Below are 18,802 nucleotides of genomic sequence, written 5' to 3' on the forward strand. Positions count from 1 at the left end.
GTGATCATCATCGACCCCGTGAGCAGGCGAAGAGGGGAAACAAATATAAAGGTGGAATGTTTATAAACTCAGGAGTAAACGTGGAAAACACATTCCATAAAACTGAGAGATTTTGTTTTTTTATACCTTTCAAGTCTTAAAAATAATAAATCACAAGTAAACATATATGAAAACGGTTGTATTTTAGGTACTAAAAAATTCTTTCAACTTCGATATCTGGTCAACTGTAAATCCAATAGCAAGTGTCGAATGAAGAGTCTCAAACAAAATGCGAAATAACTTATCAACAATGAATATGTAAATTTCACTTGCCATTTAATAGTAAATTTCAAGTAATAATGCCATGCATTGTGTAATAAAAAAAATTCATAAGTGAGCATCATCATCGAGTAGGTTTAGTATAGCCCTTAGGCTTACTCTCTCAGACATCATCACCTACTCGTGGAAATTTTCCACTTCACCATATATAAATCGGGGCTTCAACTCCCCCTTTTTATTTACTCGTGGGAATTATCCACGTCACCAAATATAAGTGGGGGCTTTAAGTCCCCCTATACCTACTCGTGGAAACTACCCACGCCACCCAATATAAATCGGGGCTTCAGGTCCCCCTTTATTACAATCAAATATCAATAATCAACAATTACCACTTTATGCACAAAGACCACACTTAACCTGGTGTGGTAACATGCCTTACCCAAATATCTCAATCACGTTAAAATGAAAATCATTGCAATTTAATGCATTTGCAAAACAAGATAGATCAAAAGCAATATAATCATAAATTGAATGTTATGCATAATTTATTTCAAAGCATGGCATACCCATCAAATCAGCATGATAAGTGAAATCAATAATAAATTTTTTTTATCAAATCCCATGAATCAAATAATGACCATTGGCCCAAACATTACACAAGCTTGCAAGGTATGATTTTGAAGCGAAAGCCATTGAAAGGTTTGTTTTCCCATAATTAAAACCTTATAGATATAAACTTATGTATAATATACAAAAAACGAATTTAAAACCCTTGATTGCAATCACAAACAACCTAGGACTTTCTACCAACTTATCCTTTCCACAATTTCGTCAACCATCAAATATAACATATATAACATATTTATCGGGATATAGTTTTTGAAATTTAACACTCACTCACCTCACAATAGCGGGACACTACTTCGCTATTGGTTCATACGTGTATCTAACTATTCTTTCTTCCTTTCCCATTTATTTCTTTCTCTTTCCTGCTTCTTCTTTTTTTTTAATTCTCTTTCTCTTTTTCTTTTTTTTTTTCTTTTTTTCTTCCTCTGGCACCGTCGCTGCTCCTTCTCTCTTTCTTCTTCTTTTTTTTCTTCTTCTTTTTTTTCTTCTTCTTTCCCTCTCCTTCTTTTCCTCGTCGTCGTGCTCCCTCTCCATTTCTTATTCTCTTTCTATTTCTTTTTCTTCTCCTAGAGACGCAGCTCCCCCTCTTTCCTTTCTCTCCCCCGGGTCCCTCACTCTATTCCTTCTCTTTCCTCTTGTCTTTCTCTCTTGTCTTTTCTCCCTTTTTGGCAGCTTGACTTTTCTTCTTCTCTCTCTTTTCTTCCTTCTTTTTTTGGCCGGCCCCCCCTTTCCTTCTTCTTTTTTTTTTCTTTCTTTTCTCTTCTCTTTTGTCTTTTTCCTTCCCTTTTTTTTTCTATTCACACGCCGACCCCCACTTACTTCTTCTTCTTCTTCTTCTTCTTCTTCTTCTTCTTCTTCTTTTTTATGAGTGGGGCGTTACATTTTTCATCTTGACTGTCATCAACTCTAAACCAATTGGATCATAAATGGTGCACTACTTATCTTTAATATAATTAAGCATAGTGCTTGTCTTCTAATTGACCTACATTACGCAAGTTTTTATTAGCCTCAATAACATAATGAACATTAGTAATGAATTTCATACCTAAAGTGGTATTCACAGTTACTGCTCCAATTCCAAAGATTTTTAAAAACACACCATTCCCAATTTTCACCCTAGCTTTGAAACTTCTATCAAGGTCAGGAAATAGACTTTCATTACCAGTGAGGTGATTAGAGCACCAACCACCAATCAACCAAGTATTCTTTTCTGTAGCACTATCACCCATTTTAGCCATGAATAGCAACTCTTTTAATCCACTAGCTTCCTCAGCCACTACAGCCATGCTTTCAGCTTCATTCTTCTTTGCCTTACATATCTTTTCCCCATGTCTTAACTAGTTGTAAGCCCTGCATTTCAAATTTGGCATATTCCAATAGTACTTAGAAATGTATTTTTCTTTTTACAATGTGGGCAAGAAGTGCATTTATTATATTGTTTTCCCTACTTCCCATCACCAGCTTTGTTGCCTTTATTGTCAAGTTTCTTAGAGTCATTTCTTTTGATTCTTAAACCTTTAGTCTTAGCAGTTAAAGCATTTTCTACAGAATCTTCACTTTTAATAGCTCTCTTTTGCTTTTGAACCAACAAGGCATTGATCAACTCCATCACAGAAATTCTGGTTTAGTCTTTAGAGTCTTCTAAAATGGAGATTTTTTATTTAAACCTCTTTGGTAGACTTATCAAGAACTTGTTTACAACCTTTCTTTCTATTACTTCTTTTCCCAATAACCTTAGTTAATTAACAACCCTCAAAACGCTATGAATATGCTTGAATCTCTTCATAATCCTTAATCTTCAGTAGTTCAAACTGTTTTGACAAATTGAGAATTTGAATTTGTTTAGAGCAATCATTGCATTGAAATTCGTTTCTCAAAGTATCCTAAACTTGCTTAGGATCATCAAAATTTATAATTCTACCTAATATAGTGTCAAACACAACAAAATGCAAACATGAGATAACCTTGTACCTCTATGCTAACTTTTCACTGTGCTGTTTAGTTTGAGCCGGTTTGGGGTTAGTATACCTCTAAACTAGTGGATCTCTTTCTACGTTGACCACCTCCCACAAGTTAAAAGCCTTTAAGCAAGCTCTCATCTTCATGGCCCAGATGGGGTAGCTTGAACTAGTGGACATTAGAGGAGCTAAGGCACTATATCCAGCAAAAGCCATAGATGCACACCTATTGAAGAAATCAAACTGAAATACTCAAGGTTGAAGAGCTCAAGGTCCCTTAAGATGCATATAGCTCTGATACCGTGTTGGAGTTTCAACAATAAACCTAGAAAGAAGAATAATGGAGGTTTTTTAGAGAAAATGAATAATCGTGAAAGAGTTGCAACAGAGCAACTAAATTCTGGGAAAGAAAAAACTCAATAATTTTTCATTACTCTTTGATATATATATTTTCCATTAAAAAGTGTAAAACTAACAAAGCTTCAAATACAGTCTTGGAAAACAAAATCTAGGTGAAAAGATAATAAAATAGTTAGTTGAGCACTTGATGCATTAAGAACAAGGCATAAGTTTTCATGCCCAGCAACAGCTAATTTAGAAGACATAGATACGTGGCTTTCTAGCTTAACAAGATAAACAAAACGATGTACATTCTTACATACAGAAAAAGTAGATTAAAGACATAGCTAAAAGACACAAGTTGTTGTGTTTAGCTTTACAAAGACTCTAAAATGATACAACACCAAAGTGTTTCGTAACAACAAATGAAAAAACTTGAAACGACACAAAAACCTGTACATCATTAAACAGAAATTAGTAAAGTTGAAACATCCTCGTTTTATCATCATAAGTCTTCTTCTTTGTTCTCAAATTTCTATTAGTTCCTGCCTTACTTATTTGCAACAAGTATTTTCAACCAGATCAGGATCAATCTTTCAACACTCTCACCTCTTTTCTCCTCCTTTCTCAACCTAATGTTGTTGGCTTCTCCTTTATTCCTCCCAATGACTATATATTTGGACATTCGTGATTAAAGGTTTGGATTTAAAAACTAAGAGAAAAGGTGAATATATATCTCAAATCCTTATGTCTTGAAAGAAACAATATGGTGGTGGTGTTTAGTCCCAGAAAATCATCTCAAAATTTATGTTGAATTGCACTCATTGATTAGATCGTTGTGTCACATAAAAATTTAGTGATTTTACAAAAATAATGATCTTAAACCATAAAAAATGATTAGATTATTATTATGAGAGGTGATCTGATTTTCATTCAAAAAGATGAGAAACTTTTTCTTTCATCGAAGTATAGTAATTTGTAAATCAATTATAGGTAATTTTTTAAGTTTTAACATGTGAATAAAAAAAAAAACTTGCTTTCTTTCCAAAATAAAAATAATTTTTACTCTTTCAAAAATTCTTTACAATACTATATATTTTTATCCGCACTTTTTTCTTTAGTTAGGTATATAATCTCTATTTTGACAGCAAATTCATTATTATTTTGATAAATTAAATTCATTCTCATTCAAAGGTTTTTCATCAAATTTAAAAGTTGAAAGTTAGTTTATTAAAGATAAATATAGTTTTTATATTTATTTATTAATTTTATTAATTATAACTTATTTAGATATAAAATATTAATATTATTTCACAAATTCTTATGTTATGAGAATATTAAAATTAGTAATTTAGTAAATTTTAAAACATCGTTATTTTTTTAAACTTGTTCACAATTGGACAAGACTTTCTCAGGCCAGCCAGTGATAGTATAATATTAATAAACAATTATTTTTATTTAATTTTAACCCTAGAATATATATAAAAAATTAAAACATTAATATGAAAATATTTTTAAATATTTAAAGAATAAAATAAAACTTAAATGGGTTAGATGAGCTAGTGCCTAGGTTTGGTATTTAATACAAAATGATATTTGAATTCTATGTCATATAATATATGGTGATTGCATTATCATACCTTGAAAAGGACACGAAATGTTACCTAAAAAAGAAAAGAGGTGAGGAAGAAGAGATTTTCAATTAAAACAGAGGATCCTCAAACAAACAAATGCCACCGCCCATTTTAACTTTAAGTAAATTGGGCTTGCCACTCAGTCAAGCTTATGTCCACCGCCCAACCTGCCCCAGCCCATCGTGGCCCTCCACCAAAGAAAATGCTACAACTTCAACTCTCACCGACTCAGTTCACTTTGACTTAAATGCTCAACTCTCAACAGTCAACAGTGAACTCTAAATCGAATCTGAAGTGACGGTGCTCATCCGCCGAAAGAGACATTACGGGAGACAGATGGCGTTCTCTAACTGGAACACTGTGGGAAGTCTGGTTACTCCGGCTGTGGAGAAAGAAGACTTTTTACCCAGCAAAAGATCAGTCATGGTTGCTACCAAGATAAAGACAGCTTTTGTTCCTCTTCAGGTATGTTGCTAAAAAAAGTTTGCTTTGGAATTCCTCTACTTTTCAGCGTCTAGCTAAATGTAGAGGAACAGAGTTAAATTAAAAAAAATTTTGAAAAGCTTTAGTTTAAACTGAAGATCTTTCTGAATCAATGTCCAGCTTCTAGGCAGATGGTCTATGCACCTCCCCTACTAACAACTCTCACACACACTTATTTTCCCTTTTTTAAACTTATTATTTAATCAAGTTATAAGAAGGACAAAGATGTGATGTGATCATTGATTTGTTTGGGCTAGAATTCACATATGCATAGTTGCATTTGTCTGTTTTTCAATTTTGTTATGAACCCAAGTTTGTGAATCAGTAGTATAGCCATTTTTTTCTTTTTTATGGGTTATTTGGTGCATTGGATACCCATCAATTCCTTTGCGTTTCTTTTGATTTGGTAGTTTTAGTTTGTGATTTTACTGCTTTATCTTAACTAACATATCTTAACTAGGGCTCCGTTTGCTTATAGCTTTTACTATTTGCTTTATCTTTTTCAAATTTTACCAGAAACAAAAAAAAAATGGTGGAAAGAGATATCATAATTGATTAAAAATAATCAAATGACCAAAATGCAACACCAATTCTAGCATAATTATTCTATATTGAAGCAAAATTCATGCATTTTGTTCTTCAAAAGCTAATTACTAATTTGATTTAATTTTTAAAAAATATAATTTGCTTTTGCATCCATATTTTTTTCTTTTGCTTTCTCCTTACAGCAGTAAAAAACAAATAGCAAAAGCAATAGCTAATTATACCTAGATGTGCAATCATCTGCTTTGCTGTTCTAAACTTGAGATCTACCTCTCTACGACTTTGATCTGCTTGACAAAGACATAAAATTTTATTCATTATCATTTGGATCATTTGTTTCACTTGTGGCTAAGTGATTCTCAAGTCGTGTACTTCTCATTGTGCGTGCTAATTTTCTTATGGTTGTCTGAAAATGGGGTTAAAAGTTGTGAGGGACTTAATAAAAAACCATCAGGTGTTGTCTTCGCTTTTTGCCCCCAATTCCCCTATGTGTGCAAGGGTGCCTTACTTTTCTCTTTGCTAGTTAAGTGGACTAATTTATATAAGGATAGATTCCATTATTATTAAGAAGCACTTAAGTTTATGGCAATTATAAGTGGTTTTGAACATCTTATTGGGTGGTAGAATAATATCTTGATGGATTATTATAGTTATTATTCTTTGTACATTTGCCCATATATCTGAAACTATATCTGCATTTGTGAGAAAATCATTTTAGTGTTTTTTAAATATTAGTTATTCTTTACTCGCTCATTTCCATAATTTCCTGGAATCTTGATATTGTTAGTTAAGCTACAAATCCTACTGTCATGGCACATTGTATGTTATATGTAGCTTAAAGATTGTTGTCTCTAGTAACCAAGATGGCTAGCGTTAAAGATGCATTATATGGCATACCATATTGTGGATTAATGAAATTAGCCAAATTTCTTCAAATAGAATGATTATCAGTAATTAATATGTGTCAATTACATTTTAAAGTTGATAGCTGCTTTGTTTAAGTTTTTGATGCACAAAAGATGGTCTGACCCGCATATATCACATTGAAGGTCAACCTATAAGATGTGAGAAACTCCTGTATAGATTGGCATTTTCAGTGTTCTGATTTCTTGTTTGAATCTGTATTCACTGACTTCCAGTTCGTTTGATCTCCTTATTCTTTATTATTCCTTTTTTTGTACATTTCTTTTAATTTTTCTGCTGAAGAAATTGGTTGGGTTTATGCCTGTGAACATGACAAGGGAGAGATATCAATATGCTTTCTCTAAATCAAATGGTCATCTTGATAACTGGTGGGTCATAAGGAATGTGTATTTTCCCATGTTAAGATTTTTGCTGCAAAATCTGGCTGTTAATTGCACTCTTGCTTCTTTTCTTCTATAATTTTTCTTTTCAGGAACATATAAACTCTCTTTTTTGAGAAGAGAGAGGACAAAGGGATCTCATATACATAAATAAAAAACTTTAGAATTCATTCAGTTTACAGAGTGCAGTACATAGACTTTTTGGTTTTGATTCCAGGTGTTTGTCTCACAATGCATAAACATAATATGGCCTGTTGGTCATTTCGATAATTGATGGTAGTATCCCTGAATTAGCCAATTATAAATATATGATGAAAAATATTTAATTTGAAAATTTGTTAGGTTTTTATAACTATTGAGAACTGCAGAAGAGAATACAGATACAAAACCTTACATTGCTTTATTTGGACAAAAGAACTGAGTTTATTGATAAGTTTCAGCAGATGAAGGCATGTTTTAGAACTATTAAAGTTGGTGCAGATTGCTGACTTGAGAATTCTGTTTGGATTTTGGAGAACAAGAATGAATCTTGTGAAATCATTGTCTTCTACCTTATTTGGATACAATCACTAAAAGATGACTTAGAGCGTTGCATTTAGCATAAGAGGAAAAAGAAAGGACCTACTTCTAGACACTACTTTGGCATACCTCTGAACACATTCCTTTGTCTCTTTTGCAGGTGAAGTGCGAGAAAAGACATAAATCATTGACAACAAAATGCTTTGCTGTTTCACGTAGAGATATGATGCAATGTCTAACTGCTGAAGTTCTTGGTCTTGCCCTTCTTCCAAAACCTGCCATAGCTCGTGTTAGTAGACTCGAGATGAGGAAAAAGATAATGGAGAAGCTTGAGGAGCTTAGGGAGAAGGCTGGGCTATCTAAGCCAAAAACTGAGAATGAGATGAAGTCTCCAACAAAACCGTCACCAAAGGATAAGAAGTCTCCAACTTTGCCACTGCCACCTCCAGAAAGCGCAGTTCAACTGTTGGTGGAAGTAACCCTCAGCAACATCCCTCCTTCAAATAATGCTTTGTGATATTCTCAGTAACAGGTTCGATCATGGTGTCAATTTACCTTCAGTTGCTCTGAATGTCAAAATGTCAGTTAATACAGTGAAAGTATGGGTCATCATGAAGAGTAGCCCTGGTTTCCGCGAAAGCCTGATTAAATAAAGACTTGAATTTTCTGTGTCAAAAAAAGAAAAGACTACAATTTCCTGGAAAATAAATGTATGTATCTGTCAAAAGTCCGGCAGTACTACGCCAGAATTTCGTTTCTGATGAAAAATTAGTGCCAGAGTAATCTTAAAGCTCGGATTTCAGTCCTATTTGAACCCAAATCATACGTGTAGCTGCAATTGTGCATTAACTCTACGAACATAAAAACTTTAGAATGGTATTTGTATATATATGATTTCTTTTTTGTCAACTCACCTAACGGAGTCGGTGGTACTTAACTAATAAAACCAATGGCGACTTCATTATTAGTACAAATATATCAACTAAATAAAAACAAATTGCATTCGAATCAAGTGTCAAGACATGCATACCTTTCGGGTACTAATTCCTCTTGTAATTAGCTTATTTCTATTACATGACACATCTAAACCTCACACTTTTAATTACGGTCAACTAAGTACTATTACTGACACTAGACAAATTGAAATGTCTAATTGATTGCAAGAATTGCGGAATTGGGTAAGTGGAATAGGGTTCATCGAGTTTGTTAGTTCTTGGGTGTGAGTGTGAGCTATTGGGTTAGTATGTTTTCTTTAACGGCAAACGTGGTAAAGCTATATAGAGTGTTACATTTCTTATCTATTCCCACTTAAAATAAAAATGTAGGAGAATGCATTGAGATCATGAAAGGAATTAGTGCAAAGAGAGTAGCATGTGGAAATCGTCTTACATATAAATTACAAAAAATGAGACAAAGGGCAAGCAAATCAATTGATCTTTTTGTCCATGTTTTTGACAAGCTGCCTCATTTGAAACCTCCAGAACAAGAAATAAGCCAAACCCAACCCTACCAAAACAAAAACCCAAACATGTTCCTCGCCGCTCTCCTTCTCGGACCTCACCTCCACTATTTCAAACCTTTCCCTGCCTTCCCCGTTCCCCATTATGCCCTCCATCACATGCCCATATAACACGTACACCCTATCCTCCTCTCCCATCACCACCGAGGTAGCAGAGCCTTCCGCATCAAGGGCAGTTTTGTCATACACCACGCCTTCTGCCCAACTATCAGCACTCTTCAGAAACCACAACTTTTGCGTAGAAACAACTAATACGACGCCGTCCCTCCTTATCGCTATCCCATCTGGCATTACCAAATCCTCGTTCAGCAGGACTACCCTCGCCGTCCCATCGTCAGCATCAACCTTAAACATCTTGCCCGTATTGGATTGCACCACCAATAAATAACCCTTGCTGACGTAAGCGATTCCATTCAGCCCGCAATCGTTAAACGGTTCGTTTTGATCCATGACAGATGCGTAACGGCTAAAAACCGGAGATCTTGAAAAAATCGACGCCTCTCCGCTTTCGTTGACTTTCCAGATGAAGTTTCCGACCGAATTGGTGACGTAAGCGTTGCCTTTGAAGTCCACAGCGACGTCGTTGGCGACGTCCCTCCCGCGACCGATGGAGGCGATGTTGGAATCGGGGTCGGAGGGGAGGAGGGAGAGGAAGAGACGTTGGCGGGTGCGGAGGTCGTAGGCGACGAGGGCGTTAAAAGGAGGGAGAGGAGGAGCGGAGTGGAGGCAAGCGAGGAGGCGTTTTTTGGTGGAATCTACGGTGAGGCCTAAGACAGTGACGTTTTCTGGGAGGGTTGGATCGGAGATTACGGTTTCAATAACGCCTGCATCGGAAACGGAATGGATGGAGCGGTGGCTTAGGGAGCCCACGATGAAGTGCTGGGCTGATGGGTCCCAGGCCATGCCTTCTGGGTAGAGGTTGCGCCATCGGAAATTGATGACGTGGGGCTTTGTGGCTAGGGCTGGGGCTATTAAAAGGATGATGATTAGAAAAACAAAGCTGGGTTTGATTGGAGCCATGATGGGTGGATTTTTGAGTGGAGCTAACAGGGGAGAGAGTGTTTTTAGTTAGATAAAGGAATTTGAATTTCTAAGTGAATCGATCAATTTAACCTTTTTTAGTGGGCTTTTTTTTATTGTTTTATTGATTTCTTGTCAAAAGGGTCTCATAATTCGGATTTTCTTGTCAAAAGGGTTTTCTGTTTTTTAATGTTACTATTGATTTCAACAAAAGATGTTTCAGGCTTTTTCACTTTTCACGACGAATTTCTGGGTAAAGGCTAAAGCAAATAGATTTTAGAAATACAACTTGATTTTCTTTAATTCCGATTAATTTCCCAATGAATTTCTTTTCAAAGGAACACTATGAAGCCTTGGCTTTAACTATAGTTGTGGTTTAGTGAAGAATTATTTCAGTTGTACTCGTATTCCATTTAATTCAACAAGAAAAGGAAACAGTCAATGTTGCACCATTGTATTAGTTTTCTCAGTAAACTCCAACAGAGTCGAGGTTCTTTCTATGAGTTGTCATTGCTATAATTTCAGTCCTCAATTTCTCATGACATGAGTTTCTATTCTTTTCTCATCAGAAGTGTAAAATATGATTCTGTGTATATATAATTTTGAATTACATCAAGAAGGAGAATTCATGTTCATTCAATAAATCTCATCTTTCATAATCATTTGTGACAAAAAAAGAATCCATGATGACTAATTTTCGGATGTAGTTATACATAACTACAGAAGCAATAACAATGTTCCTTTGAAATGAAAATTGATATGGTACCATCCTCTTCAACATAGGAAAACTAGCTTTTAAAACTCCAAAGATGGTTCAAGCACATTTCTCAAGTTGGCTGAATATCTCTTCTTTTGTGTTAGAAGGAGTGTCACGACATGGGGGTTCAAGTTATACGAGTTGCCGAATCAACTTCGAAAGCTGTCAGGTGCCGGGTTGCCGGACCAGTTGCACATCTTGGTACACAAACAAACATCTCATACAGTCTTGGCAAGCCAGTAGACAGCTCAGGCAGCCTTGGCAACCAGCAGACAGCTCAGGCCAGCAACTTAGTCAGTCCAGACAGTGAGCAAGCCAGCAGCACAGACTGCTTAGGCAGTCCAGATAGCTCAATAGCACGAGGTTGAACTAAAGTTTGGCATGTGACAGGAACACCATTACGAAAATTAGGCAATGAATTTATTAATATACTATAAATTATGAGAAAGAAATACTAAGCAGGTGGAAAATTCATATGAATAGAAACGGTATACAAACCAGGCCCGTGACTTGTGTGGTCTGAAGACAGTCACTTTCTACCATATAATTCTAGCCCAAAGGAATTCAACAAAGAAAGCACTCAAAGACAAAACACTAAAAGCACAAGTTAAATTCACGAAGCACTATGCTTGCCTAACATATGCGTTCAGAGCCTTGACCCTGTCTTCTTTCTATTCATTCACCATCTTTCCATCTGTTGCTTCCCCAAAAAGGAAAAGCCATCCATCCAAGAGGATCATCTCAAAATCACAAGACCTGATCCGACTGAATCATCATGCATAACATTAATCCCCAGAATCAATGACACAAAATACTCAAACCCATGCAGCTTATCAACAGAATTGATAGCGGGGTGGAGGATTGGAAACAGTCAACATGAAAATTCAATCACGAATCACGAATAGGTTTACAACAAACTAAAGAAGACAATATCGCATAAAACCAGCCTTTTACCTCTTGGACGTTTGATAGGAAGGATGATAATGTTAAGACATTATTATAAATTTTGAATTATTTGGGTTCGGGTTGATTTGGGTTTAGATTCATTTGGGTTCGAGTTAAATGGGTTCGGCTTGTTAGGCGAGTTGGAGTTTTAAGTCAGCTTTGGCTAGCAAAAGAAGAGAAGGGCCGGCAAAAAGGCTTTCCACGTGTCACATCACAAATCTTCCCTGAAAGATCTCTAACTGCCGTATCACCACCGCCTTCATGCCACGTCATCCTGAGCAAAAAATATCTCCTTTCTTCGCATATACACGTTCCACTCCTTTGTTAGCGTAGAGAAAGAGCTTAGATTGTTCGCGAACGTTCCCGACGCCCATCATGCATCAAACACTCATCCTAATCAATGAAACAACACCCTTTAACTCAGATATTTTCTTCTTCTTCTTCTAATCTACGTTCCATTTCTTTATATAAACCCCTGCCTCTGCCCTTTGTTTTTCAACCCCCCTATGTGCTTGCTTAACAGCAACAACAATATTGCGACATTGACAGAGCTTGGGTTTTCACAACTGCTTCTCAGATATCGGGTCTTTTTTATGTCTGTTTGGAAATAAAAACTGGGTCGACGATGGAGGCTGAACATGGCTTACCATCTTATTATAACGTTCTAGGGGTCAAGCTGGATGCTTCTACCCTAGATATCAAGCGTGCTTATCGAAAGCTTGCAATGGTAACTTCTTTTTCTGCCAGGAACCTAATATAGGTTTTGGTTTTGGGGCAATTTTTGGCTTTTGGTGTTGAATTGACAGCAACTTTTAATGTTAGAAGCAGTTTGAAGAGTACTAAGTTATGTTTTTTAATTTTTGTTGTGTATATGGTGGTGCAGCAATGGCATCCAGATAGGTGGACAAGAACACCTTCTCTATTGGGTGAAGCTAAGCGTAAATTCCAGCAGATTCAAGAAGCCTATTCAGGTAACTAAGTTGACCGAGAACTTTAATTTTATCACGCAGTTTTAGCTAGGTTAATTGCAGTTTGTTATAACTTCAAATGTTTTTTTTCTTTCTTCTGGCAGTTTTATCAGACCAGAGGAAGAGAACTCTGTACGATGCTGGGTTATATGATCCTGAAGATGAAGAGGACGAGGTGGCTTTTTTTTTTCTTTTTTCAAAAAAAATTTGGTATTTCTTGATTAAAGGCTTTTGCCTTTCAATATTTTGCTAACAATTGAATGAACAATGTTTTGTGTGCAGGGCTTTTCTGATTTTGCAGCGGAAATGATCTCTCTAATGGCGCAGACGAGGAAAGAGGTAATGAATTTGTCCTAACTTTCAGCTTGAGTTGAATAAAATATTGGCATAATAGTACTCTTCTGAGCAACATTTAAAATTAAAGCTAGATACTCTATTTCATTCGAAAAGACAAAAGAAAATGTTGCTATCATGTTGTTATAGTGCATTTTCTCATTGCCTACAAAATTAAAATTTGTTCTCTCAGTGGTGGTGAGGGAAAGAGCAGAAAATTTAGCTGTAGAACTTTACAAAAACTTTATCTGTATTAATTTGATCGAAAAGATGAAAAAGCATTAAAGATTAGGATAGATAAATATGAATCTTCTGTAGATTTAAAATTTCAACTACACTTTTGCATGATAGAGAGTCATTAAAATGATGATCAGTTGTATGATGATTGTCCCCCTCATCATCAAATTCTTGTTGGCCTCTTATATGAATGATAACTCATCTTTTAGGCTTGATATGATGTATCAAGCGCCTAGAATGCGCCTGTTTCAACATGTAAGTGTAACCATGAGGGCAGCTGGTGGTGCTAAAAGAGTGCGCCTTCCAAAGATAGCTCCTTAATATCTGAAAGGAAAATTGGTAGCTCTATCGAGTGTGGAGCTTTTAATTGAGTCCCAAGTACTTTTTAATAAGATTTCTTGGTTTGCTAAACTGGCTATTAATGCATGGAGGGGATTGTCCATATATAAATGTATTTTTTGTGTTGAAATTGTTAACATTCGTTTCTACTATTACTTGTGCTGATCAGGATGAAGACTGCAGCCTTGAGGAGCTACAAAAGATGTTCTGGGAAATGGCACAAGAATTTCAGTCACCTTCATGGTTTTGTGGATCAGTTCAAAATTCTGGGAGCCCGAAGAGGACAAAATGGGATTCAACTCGGATGGGTGATAGACATTCACATGTAGGTGTATCAGGGCTCAAGATGTATGAAACCAGAAGTTATTGAAGTTTCTGCTTTAATTAACGACAGAAATCATTTGGACAAGGGAATGATACTCATTCTAGTACTTCATTGATCCTCATCTCAAAGCAGACGATACCTGAATCCCATGAGCTTCTCAAATCTTTGGGAACAAGCCTAGAATGATTGGGTATGGTTACACTTGTTGGATTTTGTAGTTGGGGTTTGGACTTTAACTTTTGTCATGGCATGGTGCTTTGTGAGCGGCTGGTCAGAGTGCTTCCGGAATATCTACACTCCCGGATGGTAATGTACACACACTTCCTTGGTGTTCACTGTATGTATAATGTAGTTGAGCTATCGTGAATGGACCGTTTTCTCCAAAATTGACTTCTTGTATCTGTTTGATCAGGATTGCTAGTTTCTGACTGTGTTATTGTAGTGAAAAATATGCTTCTCTCGACTGATTAAGGCAGTTATATAAGCCTAGGAATAATTTGACAATCATTGATAACATTTGGAATGCTGATATAAGCAGGAAATCTAGAAATAGCTAGCTGAGCAAAGGCGGCAACAAGGTCTTGGTGCTATGTGCAAATAGTTACTATCTAATTGTTTGATTGCCAAAACATCCTATTGTATTATTGAGGCATCCTGCTTCTTCTGTTTTCTTAAGCACAGGGCATTAGAAGAGGGGGCCACTCAATGATCAATCTTTCGGAGGAATGAAAAAATTGAGAATGAAATATGTGGTGGAGAGCATTACTAAGGTTTTTGTTTCATTCTCGGAAGTGGGAAACACATGTCCACTAAAATGGGGAATCTGCTCCACTTTGATCATTTAAACCAATAATATAGCTGTATATGTTCTTTCATAAGAAAACGAAGGAAAGGAGTTCTATCATGAAAAAGGGAAAACTAGAGTAGGACCCCGCAAGCCCACTGAAGAGGTAAACATCACTGACCACATCTGCAAACTCGCCTGAATGCAAGCAGCCCATTTATCTAATCAAATTGGGCTTATCACTGCAATTTTGTCTGATTTGTAGACGATAGAATCCAAATCTTTTTCTCAGATTAGTGATGGCAGTTTTGAAGGCACTTAATTAACACTACTGAATCATTGAAACCATGAGGAGCAGAGGATTTTAAATGCTATATTATGTACATAGGAAGGTTCCAAACCAAAAGCAAAGCTTTGGAGTTAAAATTAATTTATGTGATTAGGGAAGTTGACCAAAAGATGTGCCTTGAAAAAGGATGGAAGATGCTTTAAGAAAATGGGAAGGTGGCCTTTCTCTCTACCAATCTCTTCTCATTCACTCATCTTCCATTGTTTTTTCCAACTTTTGGCCCCTCCTTTTGCTTCCCTTTCTTCAAGGTTAAGTCTTCTCACTAGATTAATCTACAAATTCTACGTTGGTTAGGCTGCCAATTAATTATGACGTTCATGTAGAAAATTACAATCATCCACAAAAATTTCCATCTCCATTTACCAACTGATAAATCTTTTTAAAAGCTGTACCTATCTGAACGCCAAAAAACTTGTATAGTAACAATTGAGTTTGTTTCTATTAACTGCTGGTTAGTTGTTGCAGTATATATGTCAAATCACCTATCCTTTTGTCCCGTTTGGCCTCTGTTTTTGTTTGTTTGATCGGTAAATTGTCCCATTAGGCCATTACTACACTAAAAATGTCCCAAACGTACGTCTTTTATTTTTCCGTAGGAAAACAACAAAAACAAAAATAAAAATAGAAAACCCTTCAAATAAAATTATAAAGTGGGAAAGATAAATTGTAAAATTTAGAAGAAGAAATGGAGTTTGATTTGTCACAAAGAAGTAGCTGGAAGAAAGTGGTAAAGAGGAAAACAGGAATCCTGTTAAGATAACATGATAAAAGGCAATGGAGCATGAGTTGATGACCAGGAAGTGACTTCGCCTCCCAGCTTGACTTGGGGTTCCGAAAATGGCTGGTCTGTGCTGTGAGCGGCCACCGTCCCCATGATCACCTGCATTTTTTTCCTGATAAATTGACTTGTTTTCTGGGGATAGTGACAACTGTTTGTTTTTGTTTTTATATATATTTTATAGCCAATTTCTCTTAAACGAGTAGTATATTTACAACTTATAAAGCAAATAATATAAGTACAATACGTTTGTGGGGCAAAGCTATTGCAATTTTATTACGATTATATTCCATCCATAGCCATCTCTCACCCACCATACCCGTTGTCCATTGATTGTGACATCCATGCATATATTCCTCTTGGCAAAGAATCAAACACTTGATTTTCTGTATTTGATATAATTAAAGATCAAATCATACATAAAACTCAAATCCCACAAAATTCATATGTAATCCAATCTCCAAATCAGAGGGCTCTTGACCTCTTTCAACGCCAGCTTCAACTCCATTTTCCGTTTTCCCTTAGGAGAAAATGAAACATTTCTTCCTCAATTAGCATTTCTTTTCTTCAAAGAAACCCTCAACCTCAAATCACCCTTGCCATGACTTTCATGCAAATTTATTAATATTATTTTGCACGCTAGCTTGGACTTGAACATGAATATATATATATATATATATGTACACTATCTCTAAATATTTATTGATCAGATAGTGACAAAAATATATATATATATTTATCAAACTTCAATTATTAGATAGTTCTTTCTAATTATGCACCAATCATGTGCACAAACATGGTGGAGCATTCCGAAATAGACTTATTGATCTTGAATAATAAATGTTGAGGGTCTGATCTGCAAAGTTTAATTGTCTCCAACTGTTTAGGCGGTACACACAATTCTCTCTTTACATCTTTTGGGTATACCGTTCCATCATCTTTGTGCTATACATGGTGAAAAACAGAATTTACACTGAATTTTAAAGAAGAAAAGAAAAACTGAGAAGTATGCAAAATATAAGAAATGTTAATATTGATTTCAAGTTCTCAATCACCCTGATAACTCTACTTTTTAGATTCAAGCGCCTAGAATTGAGAGAACAAACTTATGCAAGTGAAATTCTCTTGTGAGCAAAAATCCTTTTCATCAACTCAAATCAATCATTTATGTCCTTGGAAAAAGAACAATAAATTTATGAAATGCATAAGAGTTATCAGAATTTAGAACTTGGAAGAAACCCATTTCTAACAAATTAAAAATAGTTGGAAAAGTGTGTATGGTGGGGCCCCGAAGTTTTGGACCATCCCATCATTCCCACATGCGATGGGATTTCCTTGTTGCACAAGGCAGCCAGACTTTCCTAGTAGAAAAAAAAAACCGTAGAAGAGCCCATAAGAAGACTTCTCATTCACTCCATTTTGCCCTCTAATTTCTAGCTTAGTGTCCCAATTTCACCAAAAACCATTTCACTTTTCAGCCTTTCTAAGTCTTCATGCACCGAATAACGTAAAAACACCGCTCCTTACCAAGGTACAAACTCCTCTCTTCCATCTCTCACAGATTTCCTCCCAAAATCTCTCCTCTCCTCTGTCTACGAAATCAGTATTCCTCATCTCAGCGGACAAAAGACTTCCAGCAATCGGATTCACGGCCATGTCGATAAAAACGAACCGTTTCAATCCTCAAATTACAGCACTAACCATATTCTTTGTAGTCGCCACTGTTGCATATCCCATCAGCAGCTTGGAATCAAGGAAGCTTGACGAGAGCATTGCGCCAGGAGATCCAGGCGTCAAGTGTAACCCATCATGTATACCAAGTCCTCCACCACCGTCGCCTCCTCCGCCATCGCCTCCGCCGCCATGTCCACCACCACCGGAGCTGCCGCCACCTACACCAAAAAAGCCGCCAACCAAGTACTGTCCACCGCCACCTAGTCCGCCATCCTTTATATACATAACTGGTCCACCAGGGAGCCTATACCCTGTTGACCAAGATTTTGGTGGTGCAAGCCGGAATTTGGAAGTGGGGTTATTGGGTTTGGTTTGTGGATTCTTGATCCTTGTTGCTTTTTGAATGGGATACGGATTTGGAAATGGAGGGTCCTAGGATCTTGTGCGATAATTGGATATAGTAAGTACAAAGTTACTTTTTCTTCTTTTAATTTTAGGACAAGAAAATTTGTTTTTGTCCAAAGAAAAACTTGTTAGGACCTACTAGTTTTTGTACTTGCTGTATCTCCATATTGTTCATCAATAATAGCAATTTTAATGATTTTCCCTTATGATTTTCGATTGTTATATCATTTTCTTCTTGAAACAAAATGGATCAAATTAAGCTCGAAAGAATAAGGTCTGTTGTAGTTCTGGTAATGGATCCCTGATTCCAGAATGAGCAGAGCTTTAACATTGAAAACGACGAGTTACTTTATGTGGGAATCGTGGATGAAGGGTCCAAGCAGAGCAGAAGCAACGCCACAGCTAGCGTCTCCACCGCCGTTATTCATTAATTGGTGACGCTCTCATGTTCGACTTTAATTAAACACGTGGCTTACTCATGTAACATGTTTCGTGGATTCCTACTCCTGCTTGACCTTTCATGTTGCAACTCACCCCATCAATAGGCACTCTTGTTACCTAACTTTTGTGGCTATAATTCTTCTTAAGAGGATAATAGTTGTAGTTTCTTTTATTAGAGGTCTGTGTTATTCTTAATGATAATGAAATTTTCGATTGGAATAAAATAAAATAGAGAGTATATCAGTTGAAACTTGGTTGACGTT

The 18,802-nt window shown here is 36.2% G+C and overlaps 4 protein-coding genes across 4 annotated transcripts; 3 read left to right on the forward strand and 1 right to left on the reverse strand.

The window, feature by feature from the left end:
• On the forward strand, positions 4,962-8,433 carry LOC108660955. The gene is made up of 2 exons (XM_018115950.1): positions 4,962-5,281; positions 7,826-8,433. The coding sequence occupies exons 1-2, from the start codon at positions 5,153-5,155 to the stop codon at positions 8,180-8,182; spliced, it is 486 nt and encodes a 161-aa protein (XP_017971439.1). The 5' UTR covers positions 4,962-5,152; the 3' UTR covers positions 8,183-8,433.
• On the reverse strand, positions 8,976-10,744 carry LOC18609764. The gene has a single exon (XM_007045057.2). The coding sequence runs from the start codon at positions 10,202-10,204 to the stop codon at positions 9,092-9,094; it is 1,113 nt and encodes a 370-aa protein (XP_007045119.2). The 5' UTR covers positions 10,205-10,744; the 3' UTR covers positions 8,976-9,091.
• On the forward strand, positions 12,220-15,240 carry LOC18609765 (dnaJ homolog subfamily B member 7). The gene is made up of 5 exons (XM_018114532.1): positions 12,220-12,633; positions 12,790-12,877; positions 12,979-13,049; positions 13,157-13,213; positions 13,953-15,240. Exons 1-5 carry the CDS (start codon positions 12,532-12,534, stop codon positions 14,151-14,153), a joined length of 519 nt encoding a protein of 172 aa, XP_017970021.1. The 5' UTR covers positions 12,220-12,531; the 3' UTR covers positions 14,154-15,240.
• On the forward strand, positions 17,427-18,304 carry LOC18609766 (leucine-rich repeat extensin-like protein 3). The gene has a single exon (XM_018114533.1). The coding sequence runs from the start codon at positions 17,674-17,676 to the stop codon at positions 18,094-18,096; it is 423 nt and encodes a 140-aa protein (XP_017970022.1). The 5' UTR covers positions 17,427-17,673; the 3' UTR covers positions 18,097-18,304.

The sequence above is a fragment of the Theobroma cacao genome, chromosome 2, assembly GCF_000208745.1.
Source record: "Theobroma cacao cultivar B97-61/B2 chromosome 2, Criollo_cocoa_genome_V2, whole genome shotgun sequence".
Lineage (NCBI taxonomy): Eukaryota > Viridiplantae > Streptophyta > Magnoliopsida > Malvales > Malvaceae > Theobroma > Theobroma cacao.

Excerpts from the sequence above, each read along its gene's own strand:
- LOC108660955 (XM_018115950.1), top strand. The coding sequence starts at position 5,153 with ATGGCGTTCTCTAACTGGAACACTGTGGGAAGTCTGGTTACTCCGGCT. Across the intron at positions 5,282-7,825 it reads CAGCTTTTGTTCCTCTTCAG|GTGAAGTGCGAGAAAAGACA; the intron begins GTATGTTGCTAA and ends TCTCTTTTGCAG.
- LOC18609764 (XM_007045057.2), bottom strand. The coding sequence starts at position 10,204 with ATGGCTCCAATCAAACCCAGCTTTGTTTTTCTAATCATCATCCTTTTA.
- LOC18609765 (XM_018114532.1), top strand. The coding sequence starts at position 12,532 with ATGGAGGCTGAACATGGCTTACCATCTTATTATAACGTTCTAGGGGTC. Across the intron at positions 12,878-12,978 it reads GATTCAAGAAGCCTATTCAG|TTTTATCAGACCAGAGGAAG; the intron begins GTAACTAAGTTG and ends TTCTTCTGGCAG. Across the intron at positions 13,214-13,952 it reads TGGCGCAGACGAGGAAAGAG|GATGAAGACTGCAGCCTTGA; the intron begins GTAATGAATTTG and ends TGTGCTGATCAG.
- LOC18609766 (XM_018114533.1), top strand. The coding sequence starts at position 17,674 with ATGTCGATAAAAACGAACCGTTTCAATCCTCAAATTACAGCACTAACC.